At 38.1% G+C, this 21,314-nt stretch overlaps 1 protein-coding gene across 2 annotated transcripts in view; it reads left to right on the top strand.

Annotated features, from left to right (window-relative positions):
* The window catches only part of ACO1 (aconitase 1), a 36,337-nt gene extending 16,547 nt beyond the window's left edge, over nt 1-19,790 (top strand). For both annotated transcript variants that reach the window (XM_054002705.1, XM_054002706.1), the window contains exons 4-21: nt 646-783; nt 2,067-2,136; nt 2,241-2,424; nt 5,138-5,277; nt 6,247-6,418; nt 6,855-6,955; nt 7,968-8,084; nt 9,321-9,480; nt 11,623-11,758; nt 12,253-12,337; nt 12,605-12,761; nt 13,303-13,427; nt 14,174-14,278; nt 14,992-15,134; nt 16,521-16,668; nt 17,082-17,204; nt 18,154-18,339; nt 19,100-19,790. In XM_054002705.1, coding sequence (XP_053858680.1) covers nt 646-783; nt 2,067-2,136; nt 2,241-2,424; nt 5,138-5,277; nt 6,247-6,418; nt 6,855-6,955; nt 7,968-8,084; nt 9,321-9,480; nt 11,623-11,758; nt 12,253-12,337; nt 12,605-12,761; nt 13,303-13,427; nt 14,174-14,278; nt 14,992-15,134; nt 16,521-16,668; nt 17,082-17,204; nt 18,154-18,339; nt 19,100-19,213 — 2,404 coding nt within the window. In that variant the 3' untranslated portion in view covers nt 19,214-19,790. The remainder of the gene's footprint in view (nt 1-645; nt 784-2,066; nt 2,137-2,240; nt 2,425-5,137; nt 5,278-6,246; nt 6,419-6,854; nt 6,956-7,967; nt 8,085-9,320; nt 9,481-11,622; nt 11,759-12,252; nt 12,338-12,604; nt 12,762-13,302; nt 13,428-14,173; nt 14,279-14,991; nt 15,135-16,520; nt 16,669-17,081; nt 17,205-18,153; nt 18,340-19,099) is intronic.
* Nucleotides 19,791-21,314: the final 1,524 nt, after the last annotated feature.

The following is a 21,314-nucleotide window of genomic DNA, read 5'->3' as shown; positions in this document are numbered from 1 at the left end:
GTCAAACTGCTGAACAATAGCAATTAATTCTGTTTAGGTTAGATAATGTGGATCCTTTTTCCTGTTCATTTTTTGGTAATTATTCAGGATTTTCAAGGTAAAATTCAGTAGGAACTAAAAAGTCTTTTACTGCTGTTGTTGCATTGTTTCTGATATTTAAAAAAAATGTAATAGTGTCCTTATGGTCAGAGTTAAAAACATAAACCCTTACTGCTTTGGGATACTCTTACAGAAATGTAGTTTTTTTCAGTGGGTTGTTCATTGATGCCAGATCCTTATGAGCACGTCAGAGAACTCCTTTTCTTTTAGCAGCCAGCAAAATCAGATAAGTATGTAAGGGTTTTCCAAGCTGCTTGAAGATATTATGGTAGAACATCCATCAGTAGAAAACTGAGAATGTGTGTGCAGAGAAGCATCAGAAGCTGTGTTAAAAGAAAAGTGTGTGATCTTGTAGATAAGTCAAGCGTTGAAATGCCTGAAGTTCTGGTTGCTACTCATTATTTGGTTGCATTGAAAATGGAGCAGTGCAGTTTGCTTTGTATGTGACAGTAGCTGTTCGTTCTGTATCTCAGAATTGGTTTTTTTTGGGTTGTTTTTTTCTCTTTTTCAAATTGTTTCACCATGCCCATTTTGTTTCTGTTGTAGTGGGGTGCCTGCTGTGGTTGACTTTGCTGCAATGCGTGATGCTGTGAAAAAACTTGGTGGGGACCCAGAAAAAATAAATCCTATCTGTCCTGCTGATCTCGTGATAGATCACTCCATCCAGGTTGATTTTAACAGGCAGTAAGAATAAAAAAATGACTCTTTACTTCTTAATGGTAGTAAGTAAACTGAATCCAGTTACTGGTCATCAAGGTAGTTCTACTGGTGATACTGTTAGCATTTGTACAAAAACATTCCAGACATTAAGAAATTTTAAAATTAGACTGTATCAGCTGTGATGAGTTGGGGGGAGAATTTTCTCTATCTGTGGTGCATCTCTCAGCAGCAAAAGCCTGTACTAAATTATTAATAGAAATAGACTCATTCCAGGCCTGTGTTTATTGTACTTCTGTTTAATAATGCTGCATTATTATTAATCGCTCAGAAATGGCATTTTTTCCCACATGCACTTTTTTGACACTGTAAGGGTTTTTAGAAAGAACAAATGAGAATATTTCCTTTCTTCCTCACTTCTCTAAGAATAGAGGTGATCTACTCTAGGCTCAGTTCTGAGGAACTGCTTTCTGCTTCAGTGCCTCCAAGCAGAAGAGCATGAGACATTGCTTACTATGGCCCCTATGAGTTCTGGAAAGAAATATAAGGCTGTTCAGTCCTCAGCATGCTGAGACAAAGATACAAAGACTCGATAGGAGTCACTCACTAGACCTACAGTGAAATAAATGACCTCTGTATACAGGTCCTTCTATCCTCCAAGGTACATAAATATGGGCCTACTGAACTAATCTTCTAAACAGATCCTGCAATCACATATTTTATGATGGTTTCCTTCCATCTTCCTGAAGTTTTTTGGTATGCAGTTTTTGTTGCAGCCTTATTTTATTGCTATTAGGCTCGTTAACATATGCAAGAAAATAAAGATTTTTCTCTCATATAGAGAACATTGGACAGATTTATGCTTCAGTTCTTTCAAACTCTGCATGCCTAAGCTAGGCAGCTGATTGAGAAATTTAACACTGCTTTGAAACACAGAGGCTGCAGACAGCACTCTGTCATAGTAACAGTCTTTTTAAATGAAGTTGCAGGACAATTGTGTTCCAGTTTCCTTTACTGCCTTCTGATTTAGGTGTTGGAAAAGTCACATTTCGCTAACATGCAGTGTTGCTTTTCTCAGGCTACAACATTTAGACCTGCAAATGCAAATTAGTAATTCACATTTGAAGCAGATTTCGGGTATTATCTCTTAAGATTTCTTAAATAATTTCCATTGGTTGCCTGTAGTGATATTAAAATGGTGCAATGGATCATCATGCACATTAGCTAATAAATCTTTCTTTCAACCTTTGACAAGATATAAAATTCATGTGATAATTTTGGTTCTGACAGCTGATTATTTTCACTTGCAGGTCAGACAGCTTGCAAAAAAATCAGGACCTGGAATTTGAAAGGAACAAAGAAAGATTTGAATTCTTAAAGGTACTGACAAAAATAATCTTACTTGCATGAAGAAAAGTGCAGTAAATGAAAGTTTTTCCAGTGCTCATGTTGAAAATTTTTTACTCTAATTCCTTTTGTTTCAGTGGGGCTCTCAAGCTTTTAAAAACTTGAGGATTATTCCACCGGGCTCTGGGATCATTCACCAAGTGAACCTGGAGTACTTGGCAAGAGTGGTGATGGATCAGGATGGCTACTACTATCCAGACAGCGTGGTTGGCACTGACTCACACACCACTATGATAGATGGATTGGGAGTGCTTGGCTGGGGTATGTACAGCAGTGTATTGTGAGTAGTCTTTTGTCTCAGCGAGCTAGCTGTGTTTTGGGCTCTGGTGAGTTGATCCTGGTTGGTAGATCACCCCCACCCAAACACTTCCTTCCTCCTCCTGCTGGCACAATGCGGGAAAAGAACTGTTAGTCCAAATGCAAGATTAAACTGATGGGTGAGACAAAGTTTAAGTGAAGAGGGGTGAGTGTCAGGAAAGGAAATTAAAGAAATGGTGCAAGGACAGTCAGTCACCACCTCCAATCAGCACACCAAAGCCCACCCAGTCCCTGGGCAGTGGCTACTTTGGAAAGCCCACCTCCCTAATTGGTGATCAGTCTTATGTTTTATGGCGTGGAATATCTCATTGTTCAGCTCTCGTCAGCTGTCGTGGCTGTACCTCTCATGGTGTTTTTCCCACCCCAGCTTACTTGCTGAGGGATAGGGTAAGAAACAAAAAGTATTGATGCTGCGTAAGGACTGCTTAGCAATAGCTTAAACTCTGGTGTGGTTTGGTCACAAATCTAAAACATGGCTTTGTATGGGCTGCTGTGAAGAAAAGTGATCTCTGTGCCAGCTAGGCAGTTACACAGCCTAATCCCAAATGCAAGTAACCTGATAAAGTCTCTTACAGTTATATAAGACTTTGTAATTAAGATCCCCTTTCTGATAACTGCCTCAGATGTTTTCTGTTACACATGTTGTTGGCTTTGTTTGGGTTTTTTTATATTTTTTATTTTTTTATTCTGCATTTAAATCACAAGGAAGTAGATGAGGAAAATATTAAATTAAAAAAGGGAATTGAAGTATCACTCACCATCCAATTTTTCTTGTGTCACTTCGCTACTTTAAAAGTGTTGGATTATCTAAAAAGTACTGCAAATACAAATCTATTAGATGGAAGGTGCTGAAAATTAAATCTGAGTGACTTAAATATGGTTGGAAAGGATATTATGTATATATTATATAAAACAGAGCTGTGATGTTCTAATACCAGTACTCTGCACAATATTTTGTTACAGGAATAGATATAAATAATTTATTTTTCCTTCTAGTGGTGAACTGAAGTGCTTGAATTATTGAATGAATAAGTAACTATGGAGTGGAAGTGTTTGTAGTCATCCCATACAGTAGTGAAGACTTCAGCTGAGCCTATATTTTCCTGTGATATGGTGATAGGACCACTATTGAAACAGCTGTTGTACAAATATGGAACACACTGTGTTTTTAAAGAGTATTTGTTAGTTGTTAATGAATGTGCTTGTGAAGTTCTGAGCACCACATATGATAGGACTTTCTGATTTTAATAACCCACCTATTGTACTGCAGCAGTACTGATTGAGTGAGACTTTCTGAATCAAGGGTGAAAGAGTTCCTGGCTTAGAATACAAAGGTAAACAAGTTCAATGTATCTAAAGCATGACATCTTTGGGATTAGACACATCTGTTATTCTATATTTGGTTGTTGCATATGCATGGAGTCATCATTTAAATGAAGTTGTAGCACTAAAAGCTGTTTGGAAAAGTGTGACTCTTAGCCTCAGTTTTTCTCCAGAATATGAAAAGTATGGCTGGACACAGTCTATAGCGTATGTGCTCAAAATGCACACTCTTGGATCCAAGAGGTTTTTTTCCTAAGGCTGGTGAAGTTGAATTTGATTCGTGACTGTCAGTGGTAGTCAGTCAGTTATTTTGACTTACTTGAATATTTAAAAATGATTCAACACCCAATGAAAGGAGCCACATGATTGGATCTGTCACAGCATTATCTTCTAAATTAACACAGGTATATCACTTTGAATAAAAGAAATTAGAAATTATTTTTCAGAACCATTCTTAGATTAAGTGGGAAAAAGAATTGGAATAGTGATTTGGCATTCATAAGCAGTTATTTCAGGCAGTTTTTTCTAGCTTAGTATTCATTAAGCTAAACAAAAGGTAGGAGATTTCAGAGAAAAATATAAATATACGAGTGACTTTCTACAGGCAGAAAGTTATAAAACTGCTTAATGGTTTGGCTGCTTAATGCTAAGTTGCTAGATGATAAATGTAATGGCTTTGTTAGATTGCATATGACTATGACGTCTTGATGTGTTACCTTAATAAATTAGCAATATTAAGTTCTAGCTAGAATTCTGATAGTGAAGGTGTGCTTATGCAACGGTTCCCACCTACGCATTCCCAAACCCTGTTGGAACATAGTGGACATAAGGGAAGATATTTCTGTCTTAACAAGTACCTTTTATGTTAGCATTCTTTAATAACATTTTTTTTCTTTCAAAATAATTTCTAATTTTTTGTTTGGTGACCAACAGTCATGGTCTGCATATGTTTCACTCACAGCACATGTTCAGTGCCATGTCAGTGGTTCTTGGTTTGTTGTGTTACATGTTTAAGATATTAAATAAAACTTTTACATCTGTTATTGTAAAAGCCAAGCATCCTTAGAGTAAGTTGCTTAGATTCGCCTAATATCCCATCTAGTGGCTTAGGAACAAGAAGAAAATATGAAACAAAATGAAATTAAAAAACCCAACCTTGCAGGAACAGCAGCAAGATGAGGAATGCCTCTTAACAGAAGACTCAGACTGTCTGCTTTCTCTACGCTTTCACACCTTAAATAGAGTTCTCATCAGGCAATTGACTTCACGAGTTTGTCTCTGACATGTTAGTATCTTTCTGAATAGTCACATTGTATCCTCCTGTTGTGTGCAGGTGTGGGTGGCATTGAAGCAGAAGCAGTGATGTTGGGACAGCCGATCAGCATGGTGCTTCCTGAGGTGGTTGGCTATAAGCTGGTAGGAAACCCTCAGCCACTGATAACATCCACTGACATTGTGCTCACCATTACCAAGGTAAATTACCAGGATTTGATATTTTTCCATTATTGCTGAGAGATAAACACATTCTGTAGGACAGAGCCATTGTACAGAATGTTTAAGAGCCCTATGTATGCTTCCAGGTAGTAATTTTTAATTTTTAAAAAGCTTTATCGCTGTCTGTGGATTGGATTCAGCTCATTAAGGAAAATTTTCTAGGCAAATCTGTCTCCCAGAAGCCACACAAAATATATGTTGGGATATTTTGGAATTCAGTAATGTTTTGGAGCAACAGTGCTTTTTCCTCTGCCTCAAAAAAACCATGATGACTTGTTTTTTGAGGTCACTACTTAAAATAAGACAATATAAAATCTGGAAACCAGACAGTAAGCATTGCAGTCTTATTTCTTCCATGTGCAGGTGTTTGACTCTTGTAATATATTTATAATATGTTTACTGACTCTGTACATTGTCACTGAATTAAGAGTATTACTGGGTCAGCATCAGTGTTGTTGGAAGTCAGAAATCTGGTAGAGAAGTTCATCATGGAGTGCTGTCTACAGAGAGACCTTCAAATGGGGAAAGCCAACATTTTTTCATCGTTTTATTCAAATGTTATGTGTGTTCAGTTTGATTCATGTACTTGTGCAGTTGGTTCTCCCTATTTTTCCATCTTCCTGGGTTTACTGTGTGAAGGCTCCCCACACAGTTGTCTTCCTCTTAGAACATCATGTTGAGAAAAATGCAATTGTAAGACAGTCTAGTTTAAATGAAAGGAAGAGCAAGTTTTAGAAGAAATACAGTCCTATGTTGTACCTTATTATTGAAACTTTACCTCTCTCTGTCCTCATCTTCATGATTTAGTTTAGCAAAAGCTTCCTGGTTTCAAATGGCTGTAGAAAACTTCACAAGAGATTTCTCTGAATCAAAGGCTGGACTTCATAAGAGACATGCTCATGTCATTTGACACATAACAATGACACAGGCACTGTATTTTTATAACAGCATCTTCGCCAAGTTGGAGTTGTGGGTAAATTTGTGGAGTTTTTTGGTCCTGGTGTTGCCCAGTTGTCAATTGCTGACCGAGCCACCATTGCCAATATGTGTCCAGAGTATGGAGCAACAGCTGCCTATTTTCCGGTGGATGATATTAGCATTGGGTACCTGATACAAACTGGTGAGTATAAGAAGAGACCACATATAAGAAGGGGTGATTGAAAGGATGCCAGGTCTATATGACATTAGTAGTGGGATTGAATCAAGTGAAGTTTTGAGCTTCAGTTCATTTTTTTATTGGTATTTACTTATTAAGACTAGTTTTTGCACTTAGGATGCATGTTTAGGAAGAGCTGAGTGTTGGAATTTTGGCAGCCTGCCAAAAATCTGAACCTAGATTGCCCAGGTGACAGAAATAGGAAGCTAAAATTTTGTTTTGCAAAAGCCACTAAGTTTGCTCAATTGGTTTGTTTTTAGCGGATCTCTAATATTAGTCTTGAAAGAGTCTTGTAGTGCTATTGACAGCATGTCTGTTATGCACTTTTTTTGTTCTGTCAGATGGTGGTTCCTCTGTTTCCCTTCCATTTTGGTTTTGCTGTATCTGGCTTTCATTTTAGGCCGTGAAAAAGAGAAGGTTATGCGCACAAAAAGGTATCTTGAGGCTGTGGGAATACTAAGAGATTTCAAGAACTCTTCTCAGGATCCAGACTTCACACAGGTTAGAAACTACTCTGTTTTCTGGCTCCTTGCTTTGTGCCCTGTCCTGTTCTATTGTTATGATTGTCTGTTTTTCACATAAACTATGAAATAGTCAAGGGATTCCTTGTCCTTTGCTTTGGTCTGCACAGCTGTCTTATTTTAAGGCTCAGTGGAATGAGTCAGCTGGCTCTTCAGGTGTGAAAACTTGGATGTAGGTATAGACTGGCTCTCAAATGACCTCTAGCTGGTGCAGATTCTTTAGTTTGTTCGATGGAGCTTTGAGAAGTCCTTCCGGACTGAAGGATACTCTGAAGTGTAGCTATGGAGATAATGTGGATATTGTGTGTGTAAGCCCGGTTTGCAGGTTTTTTTTTCTGTTCAGCCAGTTATTTTACTGTGTGAATCAGGACCCTTAGAAGCCCTGTGTGGGTAACCACAGAGCACACAAGTAATTTTCTGTGCAAGAATATTAAGATCTTACTCTGTGTCCAGGAAACTCAAGAATATTCCTGGTTTTCCCCAGTATAAAATCTTATCTTGTAACTTGTGTTTGCGTCTGCATGATTATTCAAAAATCTTTGTAGATTTGGAAGGATGTAGCACATTGTGAAAACAAAGTTGGAAAATGGGTGAGGAATAGATAAATAATACCAGAACAATAGTCTGCTTTGTTTTATACCAGTACCAGTATTTCTTCACATCATTTTTTAACCTGCTTCTAGCATGTGAAAAGACAAATTAAAAAATAATCTATAATGCTTAGATGCTTTAGTTACATTGGGTTTTTCAGTAACTTTAGTACTTTTGATAGTACTGTGTACTGATAGTACCTGTGAGCTGGCAGCGTCTAAAATTAGAAATGTTCCTTTTCTTCTGATTTTCCCATTCTCGTTAGTCTTCAATAAATTCTGCAAATAAAGATGTGCAGACACAGCATTGATTCAACAGCAGAGGTAAGCATACCTGTGGCTTACCTGGCTTCAACTTTTCAGGCAGTGCCCAACCACTCTCTGTTTATCTTACTTTAACAGGTTGTTGAGTTGGATCTCCATACTGTTGTGCCTTGCTGCAGTGGACCAAAGAGACCTCAGGACAAAGTTGCTGTGTCAGATATGAAGAAGGACTTTGAGACTTGTCTGGGAGCTAAGGTAGGTACTAGGAACATTTGGGCAAACAAACTAATTCATACTTCTAAAAGCTGTCTGGTGTTCAGGAACTATGTTCTGGGGTTGTGTGTTGTTTGTTTGCCTACTCAAAAATAAATAAGGATATTTGACTGCCATTTCAAAGGTGACAGAAGCAACAGGTAGTTTAAAATTGTGATGTTGCTTCTCTTTCATGAAAGTGTTCATGTCCTGTTGGAGTAGTATTTCTTTCTGATCTTAGGTCTAACAGGGTTTTGACATAGACTAGAGATTTCTGAACTCTGCCACGATGGGGGGTTGTTAATAGACGGGACAACATACCTACTGCACTGAGTTCTGAGATAACTACCCAGCTCTTCAGCTCTCCAAGCATTCCAAGTAGCTTATGCCCTAAATCCACAATGTAATTTTGCACTAAGTATTGAATCTGTTCAGCAGAACAGAACTGTATGTGACTCTTTGATGCTGGTCGTAAAGACAGAAAACAATTACTGCATTCCGCATCATCCTGTCAAAAGTGGTCATTGAAAGAGGAGCTAGATTTATATTTGAATGAACATTCCTGGATACTTAAGTTTTCTAAATCAGTTTGAATACCTGATACAGTAACCATCCTTGTTAAAGGCATTACAGAACTCCAGTGATGTAAAAGAAACCTAAACTACAACAGTTCCCAATAATACTTGGTTTGTTACATTTTCCAAACTCCATTAGGTGATTTTACGCTTTCAGGTCTCTAAATGTAATTTTTCATGGCATGAACAGTGCCTACTTGCTCTTTGTTTTTTTTCGACTATCAGACCTTTGCCTCTCAAATCAGCTCCTGGTATATATTCAAGCTGTTTGATAATCCTGGCTTAAAAATTTTATGCTAAAATCTCAGGACTAGATTGTGTGCTAAGATTGTGTGTGATCAGGAATCTGTAACATCCAGGAGTAAGAAGCATCTGAGAAATCCAAAGAAGGATATATCCATGCAGGAAGACAATACAAATATGTTTCGCTGCAAAGACTGCCTGTTTTACCAGTAAACAGAGAAGAGGAGAAACTCCAGGAAAAAAAAAATTATCCATCATTTTGGTTGACCAGAGATGCAAGCCTTCACCATCAGACCTAAAAGCACAAGCATGGATGTGACTAACAGTTGCTTCTTACTGGTGAAAAAACAGCCCATACTAATGTTCAGTTAAAATGTTTATGTTAACCAGTCCTTTTGATTCTTACTTTCTCCTCCTACAGCAAGGATTCAAGGGATTCCAAATTGCACCAGACCGACACAACAGCGTAGTCAAATTTAATTTTGAGGGCCATGACTTCGAGCTTGCTCACGGCTCAGTGGTGATTGCTGCCATTACAAGCTGTACAAACACCAGTAATCCCTCAGTTATGTTGGGTGCAGGTAAGCTGATTTGCTTAATGTGCAGTAGTTTCTCTATGGCTCTGAATGCGTGTCCTAAAGACAACAGCAACACTGATGTAATTCAAGGTGTACAGTGCTGGTTTTGTCATTTGGAGTGTTAAAACTGAGCTTAGTTTCTAAGACTAGCAAAGGACTTGTGGAAGTGGTAGCTAGAAATGTAGGTTGACAAAAATGTATTCTTCCTGCACTGTCTTTTCTACAAGGCAAGCTGGAACTTAATTAAGCAACACTTTTGGCACTTTTTCAAATGCACAGAAGCTGATACATAGAGATAAGAAGAGGCTGTTGAAAGTCAGAGCCAGAAGAGGAACAGTGAAGAATGGTCTTTTGGTGCAAGTCTGAAGGTGCTCTGATCTGTCAGCAGAGTGAAAAACACACATTTAGCTAGAGGTTGTCCTCTAAAGTTATTACAAGAGTCCGGAGGCATGGTAGGTGTGAGTTGAGGAAGCAAATTGTATTCTCAGGGATTGCCAGCTTTCAGAGCCTTTTCATTTATATCTTAACTGCATCCAAAGGAAGCCACTACAGAACAGTCTGACTTGGTTGTATAAAATTTCAGGTCAGGAGATTGTTCATTTTTAATATAATTAGTCCAGGCAGAAAATTTGTCATTCCTAATGTGTGCTTCTGGCAACAAAGTAGGAATGATGAATGTCAGTTCAAAGGGTTCAGTCTATACTGGACAAGTTTGGCCCAGTTTTCCAGGTGCTTGGCTACATGTTTGCATATTTCTTTCTCTTCTCCGCAAACATTCACATAGATGGTATCTGTCACTGTATGATAATTGCTGTATAGAGGCTTACTAGTCTGTCAGACTGTTCATGTGGTGCAGATTTTATTCCTACAAAGGTCAGAAGGGATGTGCACTGGGCAGTACAAAGGCCCTTCACCAGAGCAGATTACTTCCTGGTTAAAGTAATATAATTTCTTCTTGTTCCTGTGTGGTGCTAGGAAGCTTTTGGGCTGTCAACATTCTCTGTCAACAATCACTTTGTGTTTGGCTTTTTGATGTGATATTTATCACTTGTTTTTAGACTAGCATCTATTTTTGCATACTTTACATATCTATCAGCAGCTCACCACCTCCCAGGCCAAAGGTCTTTTAAACTCTAGCAACAGGTTCGAAGTCCATCATAAACTAAGACGTGGGGCAAAGGAGAAGCAGAGAAGAGACCTGCTCGTTTTCTTACCATTTTGAGAGGAATTGAATTGAGTTCAAAAATTGAACAAGGTGAACCAGTCCACTTGCCTTTAACAGCATACCTCTTTCCTCAGGCCCATTCTGCATTATCACAGAAATATATCTGTATTTTTTTCTTCCAAGGATCAAGAAGTAAGTTTTCTCCAGGCAGACTCTGTTTGCCTTGTCTATTCCCTCAGTTCTAGGTGGATGTATCCCTCAGTTGTGCCTGTTGAGAATAGTTTTCTCTAGTTTTGGCTCTCAGACTAATGACATTCATTTTTAACCTTCTCTGAAGCAATAGGGATACTGAATGCACTTTGAGTGCATTCACTACTGTGTAATGCACAGCACCCTCAAGAATGTAGTCCTAAGGATTTGGTGTATGTGCTCAGATTTAGTGGCTACTCTCACCTTTGCTGCCTTTCTGTACAGCAGCATTTATGTTTTGACCGTAACAAGGAAGGAAAAAGTAATTTGGTCAGTCTCTGATAACTGTTGGTAAACAGCAGTGTTGAGAACCTCTGAGATACCCACAAGAAACACAATAGTTTGGCTTTCAAGATGAGGTTTCAAATGAAAGTAAATAAACATACAGTGTTCCCAATTAAGTAACCAAGATAAAAAAATCCAGAATATGAGCAGTTGTTTCAAACTACTGCTATATATCCTGTGCACTATGCATCTTATGAGTGCATCTCATGGAATGCAACTTCTGTCAATTTTCTAGTGGAACAGAAATTGCAGGCTGGATGTACAGTTCAACAGAGCACTTGTCCTCTAGCTGGTTGTCACAGAATTAGTGCTGTTGGTTTGCTGTACCATTTCGTTGTTAGTGCCTTTTCTGTTCCCAGTTATTTAATGGTATTTCTCTTAACATGCTTATCCACCAAACAGTCTCACTTCCAGGAAAATCTGCAACTATCCTCTGTATTTTTCAGGATTGCTTGCTAAGAAAGCTGTTGAAGCTGGTTTGACAGTGAAGCCATACATTAAAACTAGCCTGTCCCCAGGAAGTGGGGTTGTCACTTACTATCTGAGGGAGAGTGGAGTTATGCGTTACCTTTCTCAACTAGGGTAGGAGTGCTTCTCTTACTGTTGTCCTATGGCTGCTTAACTAAAAGCTTTGTCAATAAGTGATGCAATAGAATAACTATTTCTCTGTACAGCTTAAAAGATATCGCAGGTACCTTATGGTATGATCCTGCATGAGTGAACACATTGCTGTTGTGCTGGCTAGCTTTGTACCAATGATGAAGGCCTTCTGTAATTTCTTGAAGACTTATGTTCTTAAGCAGGACAATGGGTTATTTTCAAGACTAATTGTTTTGAAACAGTATAAATGACACTACATTGCTGTTCCTCTTGCTAGGTAACACATTTCCCATTCTGTGTGCATGGACAGTCACTGCAGTGGTAAAAATAGAGCATTTTAAAAATGCTGTTCTCCACAGCATTTCATTTGTTAAAACAGTATTTCTCCTGAAAGTAACAATTGCCATCTGCTGAGTGGTTAAATGTCTTAATCCAAGGTAGCTTTTTGTTCACCATTATTTTTATACTTTGTATAGGTTTGATGTGGTGGGTTATGGCTGTATGACATGTATTGGCAATAGTGGACCCCTACCAGAGTCTGTTGTTGAGGCCATTACACAGGTATGCAGTTTTTCCTGTGCAGTTCATTATGTAAGCTGTTCTCTGCTGTGTGCTGTTCTGAGCTGTTTTTATACTGTGTGTTCACTCTTCAGCTCTGTACAAAGTAAATTCAGTCTATATTCTTTTCTGTGGGAAGTGTTTTGGGATTGTTCAGGAGACAGTTCTGTGACTGGTCATTGTTGCAGTGCAGTGAGGGTCTGCAGACTTGCTGTGTGTGTGGATTCTGCAAGCACCTGACCTATCTTTGTCTCAAACTCCATCTTACAGGGAGACCTTGTGGCAGTGGGTGTGTTGTCTGGCAATAGGAATTTTGAAGGGCGTGTCCATCCCAACACCCGTGCTAATTACCTGGCCTCCCCGCCGCTGGTGATAGCCTATGCAATTGCAGGGACCATCCGGATCGACTTTGAGAAAGAGCCTTTAGGTAAGACAGTGTTGGGATGCTTCTTTTCATGGCTTATGAACTACACGGTTTGGAATTAAGCACTTCAGAAACATTTGGCCTAGAGAAGTGCTTTAAAGTACTTCTCTAGTACTTCTTCGCTGGGAAACAAATTATGAAATTGTTAAGAGTCAGAGATAATGGAGTAAGAATAATGCTCACACTTGGCTTCCCCCTAATTCCATATTTTTGGTCATATTTTTGGCTATATCTGGTTGATAGTCTTTCAAGAGCCAACTTGAGTTAGTAGATTTTCAAAGACCTTCAAGGACCTTCAAAAATCTGTTCCAGCATAAATGATTCTATAAATTATTCTGGAAGGCCATTGGAAGTCACAAAAGAAGGGTTATGTACAGGTATTACCAAGTTTGTGACTCAGTTTTCTGTCAGACCCTTGCAAGTGAAAGAAAGTGTGTCTTGTGAGTGTTACAAGGAACACATAGCCAGAGAACACAGTGGTAAACTTTTCTTTCTTCTTAATGAAAAAATTATGCAACAAAATTGACAATACCATTTTATACAGGAATAAATGCTTCAGGGAAGAAGATTTTCCTGAAAGATATCTGGCCAACAAGAAATGAGATTCAGGCTGTTGAGCGTCAATTTGTTATTCCTGGGATGTTCAAGGAGGTCTACGAAAAAATAGAGGTGAATGAATCCTCTTGGCAGTAGTTTGATTGATGTACTATGCTATTCTAAAGATAATGAAATTAATTTTTTTCATCTCTAGGTTTTGCTCTTGTTGTGATAGATATTCGGATGAGTTTGTTTTTTTTTTTAATCTTCTGGATAATTAATTCATTCTTTCACACAGTCATGTTTTGAAAATTGTTCCTTACGATATTTTTAATGTAACGTGTAGATAATGTGTTTTCGACAACCATCCCGAGCTGATACTAGAAGGTGGAATATTCCAGCTTCACAGATGTTTGATTTTTTTCAGCTGACATAAAATACCTTTGCATTAACTAATAGGATTGATACCAGAAGAAAGACTTGTACTTGGTAATGTCTTCCTGCAAATCCTTCTCGAGTTTTGAAACAAAATATTCTTACGGTTTTTATGTTAGGGAAGCTTCTTAAGATTACTTAAAAATATAGTAGACAATTATAAAGTGTTACCTGTGTACATAATACAGGTTATTCTCAAAAAATAGGATGAATGTCTCTTCTTTTGTAATGAAATTAGGATTTTCCTAAGTCTTTTAATAGATAGAATAATTTAAAAAACACACCCAAAAGTAATGTAGATAGTTATGTGCATTTTCCAAAGTGCTCTAAGAAATACTTAAGGCTTTTGCTAAAGTCTAATTTGTAATTTTACCTGGATTCTGAAGTAATTATGTTGCTTCTGAAAACTTAGAAATCAATGAAAGGATTTTTATGTTTTTCAGACAGTAAATAAAGCTTGGAATGCCTTAGATGCTCCTTCAGATAAGCTGTATACTTGGAATCCCAAGTCTACTTATATCAAGTCTCCTCCTTTCTTTGATGGTCTGGTACGTACATGCTTTCCCTTTGAATCAGGCCAAAGTGTGCAGTGATCTTGATTCATATTGAAGGAGAAGGAAAGCCACTTCAAGGGACCTGAGAGGATTCATAAAAGCCTATTGAGGCCTTGGTTCTTAAATGTTACACTTGGTTCTTAAGTGTTCTTAAATGAACACAATTAAATGTTAGAATTGTACTATTGTGTTCATTTTAATACAAAGGTGTGAGTGAATCTCAAAATAGTAAGAATTTCCTTTCACTTCAGGGCTCTTGAAAAGTCTCCTTTTCCTTTTAAGTTGAAATCCTTCTAAATGGTCACAAAGCAAGTGAAGAAAAACAACAGGAAATTAAATGCACTGTTTTGCCTGCTTGTATGTTGCACCAAATAGTTCAGTGTTTGAATTGCTAATTCAGTGCCATTTGAAAGTAAGTGGAGTCTTTCATGCATGCACATGTCTAGGAATTCTCGATTTTCATTCATGTATCACAGGAAGCCTTGGCTGGTATTGCCTGTTCTACTTTCTTCATGCATGAGCTTCTGGCAGACAGCCAGGGCACCGTATGTTCAAGAACATAAAGATTTTTAATAGGGTTGGATTTTTTCTTTCTCCTAACCTGTATAAAAAGGGAGCCTTTATTTTGCAATTTGCACTTTTTTGAGAAAGATAAAGGTATTATTTTTCATACATTAATTGTTTTGTTTGTATTTATGATGGCTTAGACTTTGGCTCTTCAGACCCCGAAAACAATAGAAGACGCTTATGTCCTGTTGAGTTTTGGGGATTCTGTGACAACTGACCACATATCTCCAGCTGGTAACATAGCAAGAAATAGTCCTGCAGCCCGTTATTTGACCAGCAGAGGGTAAGCACTGCTTATTGTTCTTGTCATACATTGGGAAGAGAAAACAAACCATAAGTGTTATGCCATGTTACAGGCACACATACCTTCTGTCTGTTCACATACACTTGTATACCCTGACAACTGCCTGGACGACATATAAAATGAGAAAGAAATGCATTTCTCTTTCTGCTACTTCAGCAGCTCTCACTAAATGTAAGAAGTAGACTAGAGTGTGTACATCTGTTATCCCTTTAGAGTTAAAGACCTTTTTATGGAAATAGGGGAAGAAGATGACTTACTGAAAAACTAGCCTGTACATTTATTCATAAATAAGGGAATCAAGATTTGTCTCCCTATCAAAGCAAAATGACCATTTTCTTTAGTGCCAAAAATGGGGTTTATATTAATTTCTTCTAGCACATAGAACTATTTCACATATCTTGGCTCTTAGGCACTACAGAACATCTAGAAGTTTAGGTTTCAGTGCAGCAGTAATAACTGGAAAATCTGTTGTGATTGGAGTCTTGTAAAATGTTCATCTTTTTCCATGGCCAGTCTGTCAGTGTAGTACTTGGGGTTCAACCTAGGGCAAGACTAGGACTTACCAAGTTGATCTATTCAGACTTCACAGGTAATATAATGTTTTTATTCTCTGATTTTAGCACTTCTTACAACTTCAGTGGTGTTTTGAGCAACAGCACTAATATAAAAAGTCCTAACTCACTAGACCTAATAATTTTGGAAAGAGAATGGATTAAAACAGCATCATATACTGAAAACCAACTGCTCTGGACTCTCTGACCCCCTGCTATCAGTTACTTGGAAATCTGAATAGTCCTACGTGGCATTACAAAACGGATGCTGTATGTTATGGTTGTGGTTTGGATGTAGCCCAGTGCAAACAGTCTAATTTTCTGTAGCATTCTAGTGCAATCTTTGTTTTCTCGTTAGACTGGAGTGTCCCCTTATTCTTATATTTCTGTTTGCAAGTGAAATTTTTCTTGCAGCAGAGAGTCTTGCTGCCTTTTAGATATTTAGCACAGTACTCTGGTGTTGTTCTAGATGCTATAGTAGTATGAACAATGAGGATCTTCAGGCATCAGCTATTAAGAAAAAAATTGTGCTGCATCTACTGTGAGTTATATCCTTGCATCACTGTTGGATACTAGGATTTCTAGGGCAAGAGTTGAGAATATTATGGAAGCTGCTTTTTCTGACCAAACTGTTGCTATTTGTAAATCATTTTTCCTTCAAAACATCTCAAAGGAGAAGTATTGGCTAATTGGATGCTACTGCCAGGGTGGGAACTACACACATACCTACCTCAGAAACACCAGTTTATTACTTTTTTTAGAGCAGAGTGCTTTTAGTCTAAAAACAACACAGTTTCTTCTTTTCCCTTAATAGCTTGACTCCTCGAGAGTTCAATTCTTATGGCTCCCGCAGAGGGAATGATGCTGTCATGGCCAGAGGGACATTTGCAAACATTCGCTTGGTCAACAAGTTTATTGATAAACAAGGACCTCAGACAATCCATTTCCCTTCTGGGGAAATTGTAAGTACACATGCTGCTGTAAACTGTGGCTCACTGTCAACAGAGTGGATTAGTGCTGGCTTTCCTTCTTACCAGCTTAGGTCATTTACTTCAGTACCTTTTACGTAAAGCTAATTGAGGGGGCAGGAGCTGACTCAGGTAAGCAGTCACATGTACCTATGCAATGTGGTGCTTTCAGGCATATCAGTGGAGAGTGTAACTACTGTAAAAGCATCAGTGGAAGGTGGAGATTTGCACTGGGTGTGAGATCAGACTAGAAGCCACAAAGTACTGTATGGTCAATATCCTTGAAGTGCTACTTGGTAGACGTTGTGGGCTTCAGTTGTTTATGTGGGAACACTTTTTCCTCCTTTCCCTGGAACTGTGATTCCACTTGCAAAAGGTTTACGAAGCGTTTGGTATTTTTATTCCAGCTGGACGTGTTTGATGCTGCAGAAAGATACAAGCAGGCTGGTCATCCTCTGATTGTGCTGGCTGGGAAGGAATATGGTGCAGGAAGTTCCAGAGACTGGGCTGCTAAAGGACCATTCCTCTTGGTGAGTGGCTTCAGTAATCTAGGAGGATAGTATTAACAGTGCATTTATTTGTCAGTAAGACTAGCTTATGACCAAATCCTGGGTAGCTCATTCTCACTTTTGGTAGCAAGAGATATTTTGAAATCTCAGCTGCTTCCAAGAGACACAGTAGAGTTGCAAAAGCTATTTAATATTAATAGATCTTGTTCCAACTGGAAAGCTTGACTGATCTTCATCTAGAAGTCCACAAGGCCACACTAGAAAGGCCAATTTCTTCCACTTTCAGTAACCCCATAAACTATAGGTCTGCTTTCAGCAGCATCCTTAAGCTCACTTAGCAAGGAAACTAGAAAGTGTACACTAGAAAGTGTAAGAGAAGAGTATCAGTGAAAATTAAATTTAGCATGATTTCACCATGGGAGCCAAATACAGATCCACATACAGTGAAATAACTGTCTCTTTCTTTGTCTGTCCATTCTTACACTGTTTACAGTAAGAACTTTGATTGAAGCTTTCTTGCATTACTAGAAAAATGTGCAAGAGAGTTGGTGTTTAAGTTCATCTAGGTTTTTGCAGTTTTCTTCCATCAATGAGTTTTTGTGTTAAATGTATTAACATGTAAAATTTTCAAAATTAATTAAACTGCATGCTGGTGCTTATAGGAGGGCAACACTGAATTAGGAAGACTAATGGAAATTACTAGTGGTGCTCTGCATAAGACATGTTAAAGTAGATGCAGGATTGCTGAGAAAATGTGTTACTTTTTTGAGTCAGGCTTCTTTTAAAGACGTGTGAAAGTTAATGTACAGTCAAGTCATCCTGGACAGTTTGCTGTCAGACAGACCTGCTGACTCTACCAGTAGCTGGTAAATGAAATGGAGGGGACCACAAAAAAACAAATTTTCTTCTTGTGAGTACAGAAAGACTGTTTTGAGCTATGAAATAACTCAACCTGTTGTGCATTTCTTAGGGTGTCAAGGCTGTGCTTGCTGAAAGCTACGAGAGAATTCATCGAAGCAACCTAGTAGGAATGGGAGTGATTCCTCTGCAGTATTTACCTGGAGAGGATGCAGGAACTTTAGGACTCACTGGACGGGAGCGTTACACGATTATCATTCCTGAAAAACTTAAACCACAGATGAATGTCCAGATTAAGGTATGAGACACCTAAGAGCTGAATTTTCTGAATCACTATAATTTTACTCAAAATTAATTGTCTCTTCAAAACATATGCTGTGTCATATGGCAGTAAGATTTGCTTAAAATAGGGAGAAGAATTGAGATGGTGAAGGAGATTAAGACAGTTATTCTAATAGGGGTTAAACTGAAGGAGGGTAGAATTAGGTTAGATACAAGGAATAATTTGAGATGAGGCACTGGAACTACTGCCCAGACAAACTATGGATTCCTTCTCCGTGGAAGGGTTCAAGCTCAGGTTGGATAAGGCTTTGGGCAACCTTCTCTAGTGGAATGTTCCGTGCCCATGGCAGTGGGGGTTCAAACTAGGTGATCCTTAATGTCCCTTCCAGCCCAAACCATTCTACGATTTACTGTGACAGGATATAAAAGCAGGATGCTCAAACTGTTTTAATTAACAGAAAGCCATCCTGAATTTTGGACCAAAATAGGACAAATTTTGGACAAAAAAGGACTCAAAAGTCCACTATTAATTTCTCAGTTATAAATGAAGCAGCAAATGCAAAGAGACTCCATACTGTGTTTGTTATGGTTTGTTTTAAACCACTTTCCTCTCAAGCAGCTTCTTGTAGTCTAGTGTGCATAGAAGTATTGATGCCTTTAGCTTTCTATCACAATTTTTTAAGATAGCAAAACTATCCTAGTAGTTTATTTTACTATGATGTCAAATAACATGTGCAAGGTTCTGCTGCTTGAATGACTTTCTTTGACCCTAACAGCTGGACACTGGGAAAACCTTTAATGTCATCATGAGATTTGACACTGATGTGGAGCTTACTTACTTCCACAACGGAGGCATTCTAAACTACATGATCCGGAAAATGGCATCCTAATCAAAAACAATTAAGCAAAAAGGTCCAGGTACAAACCTGCTTCTCCTGAGCACAATTAAACTATAGTAATCATGCATTTCAAAGTGTGAACCATAAAATGAACAATTTTTTTTCTGTGGATTGTATTAGAAGGCTTGTTTACAGTGCTGAATTTTTCTGTGTATCAGGAAACTGGACACACCCATATAAAGTAAATAGCATTTAATAACTGTTTTGTATGGCAGTTGGCTTGACTTACCTTAAAATACAGTGCAAAAGTCATTACAATACTGCTGGCATCTGTAGAACCATTGAAGATCATGTGCTGATCACTTAGTTTGGCTCTTAAGTTCTATACTCATATCAGTGATCTAGAAATTAACTGACAGTATAAAAACATTTTTATTCCTTCTTGATTACCTGACATTGACTTGCTTTCTTATTCAGTTAAACAGAATCTGAATCTAATATTGAAATTATTTAGCTGTTTATTAATTTTAAAAAATGTGAACTCTGTTTAAAATCTAAGCCTTTGTGGAAAAGTGGACTTATTGGGGATATTTCTAATAGATAAAATTAAATTTATTTTTAAAAAGTTTGCTGGTTCTGTCATTTTATCCTTAGTGTTGTGATGCAGAGCAAAACTTCGACTTACACTCTTCTCTTTGTCCCTGTAGGAACAGAATCATATGAGTCTTGACTTTCCATGCTTTAATTCTAGTTTCTTTGACAAGTTTGCATGAGCTAGAACGAATACAAATACTGTCAGATACTGGCAGTCTTCTGTAACCTAACAGAATACTGGCATAATACAATTCCCTCTGTTTTGTGCCCTCAAGAAAACAATCTCCGCACTTGCAAGATCCTCATCAGCAATTTCTATGTCAGTTAGCAACCAGTAATTACATTCATGCACTCAGTGCAGTCAGTGACTGCCCAATCAAAAATGCCGTGTGACTCCATTTACAAGGATAACAAACAACTCTTACTCAGAAATAAAATTCTCACTCTTAAGTGTATTTACAGCAACCACCACAACAATTAACATAGTGGAGAAATTACTTCAAATTTCCTAATGTGTTTTTTTGTGCAGTCAAGTCTGGCTGTTTCTGGATAAAAAACAAGTATTAAAATAGTTATGAAAGAAAAAACTTCAGGAGGGCACTGCACTGTACCTGAAACAGGCTATTGCTTGATTGTGACAGAGCTCCTCTAGTAAATCCATCAGAGGCCCACCATGATGTTGCAGGGTCTGAAGTGTGTCTCATGAGAAGCTGAGAGCCAGGACTATTTAGTCTGGTGATGGGAATGCTCAGGGATATCTCTGCTGTTTGTGTACTAATATCTGAATGGAGGGCACAAAAGAATATGCAGCTAGGCTCTTTTCAGTGGTGCTTAATGATAGCAAAAAGCAGTGGGCACAAACAGTGTGAAACACAGAATGTTCCCTGTGAACAACAGGAAACACTTCTTCACTCTGAGGGACCAAGCACCAATGGGAGGAGATTGCCAGGAGAGGTTGTGGTGTCTACATCCTTGGAGATGTTCAGATGCTGTCTGGACATTTAGACATTGTCCTGGGCAATCCCTTGGGTCACAAGATGACCTCTAGCTGTTCTGTGATTCTGTGAACAGAGTAGTTAATATGGTAGCAATCTTAGTAAGAAATGTGCAATTTCAGCTTCAGGATTTAAAAAAAAAACCTAGATATTCTCAAAGGCCAAATAGAGTGCTGATGTTCTTGCCCACCCTCCCATCTTTACTGAACGAGTGTATTGAAGGAAAGGCTTCTTGTATCAAACTGAATTCTTATTATTGTGTTACCCCATCAACCTTTAGTATACGTTTAAACTGAATTGCAAAGTTGTTTTAGTCTGAAATGCTTGTGTTCAAAGAATAGGAAAATACCAGAACCTTTCAAGTTCAACTTCCCAGTAGTTATTACTATAAACTGGAATTTTGGACTGATTATTTTTTTTTATGCCAAGAGTCCCAAAGCAGATGGTCCTTTCACAGAACAATTTGATACTTAAGAACTGTGTTTTTTCCATGTACTTTTAAACTGACAATTCTAAATTAGCCTTTTTCAAAAGTATTTTGCTCCTAGTATTTTTGGAGGGGA

This window comes from Vidua macroura, chromosome Z (genome assembly GCF_024509145.1).
Source record: "Vidua macroura isolate BioBank_ID:100142 chromosome Z, ASM2450914v1, whole genome shotgun sequence".
Classification (NCBI taxonomy): Eukaryota; Metazoa; Chordata; class Aves; order Passeriformes; family Viduidae; genus Vidua; species Vidua macroura.
This window is presented reverse-complemented; position numbering and strand designations above follow the sequence as displayed.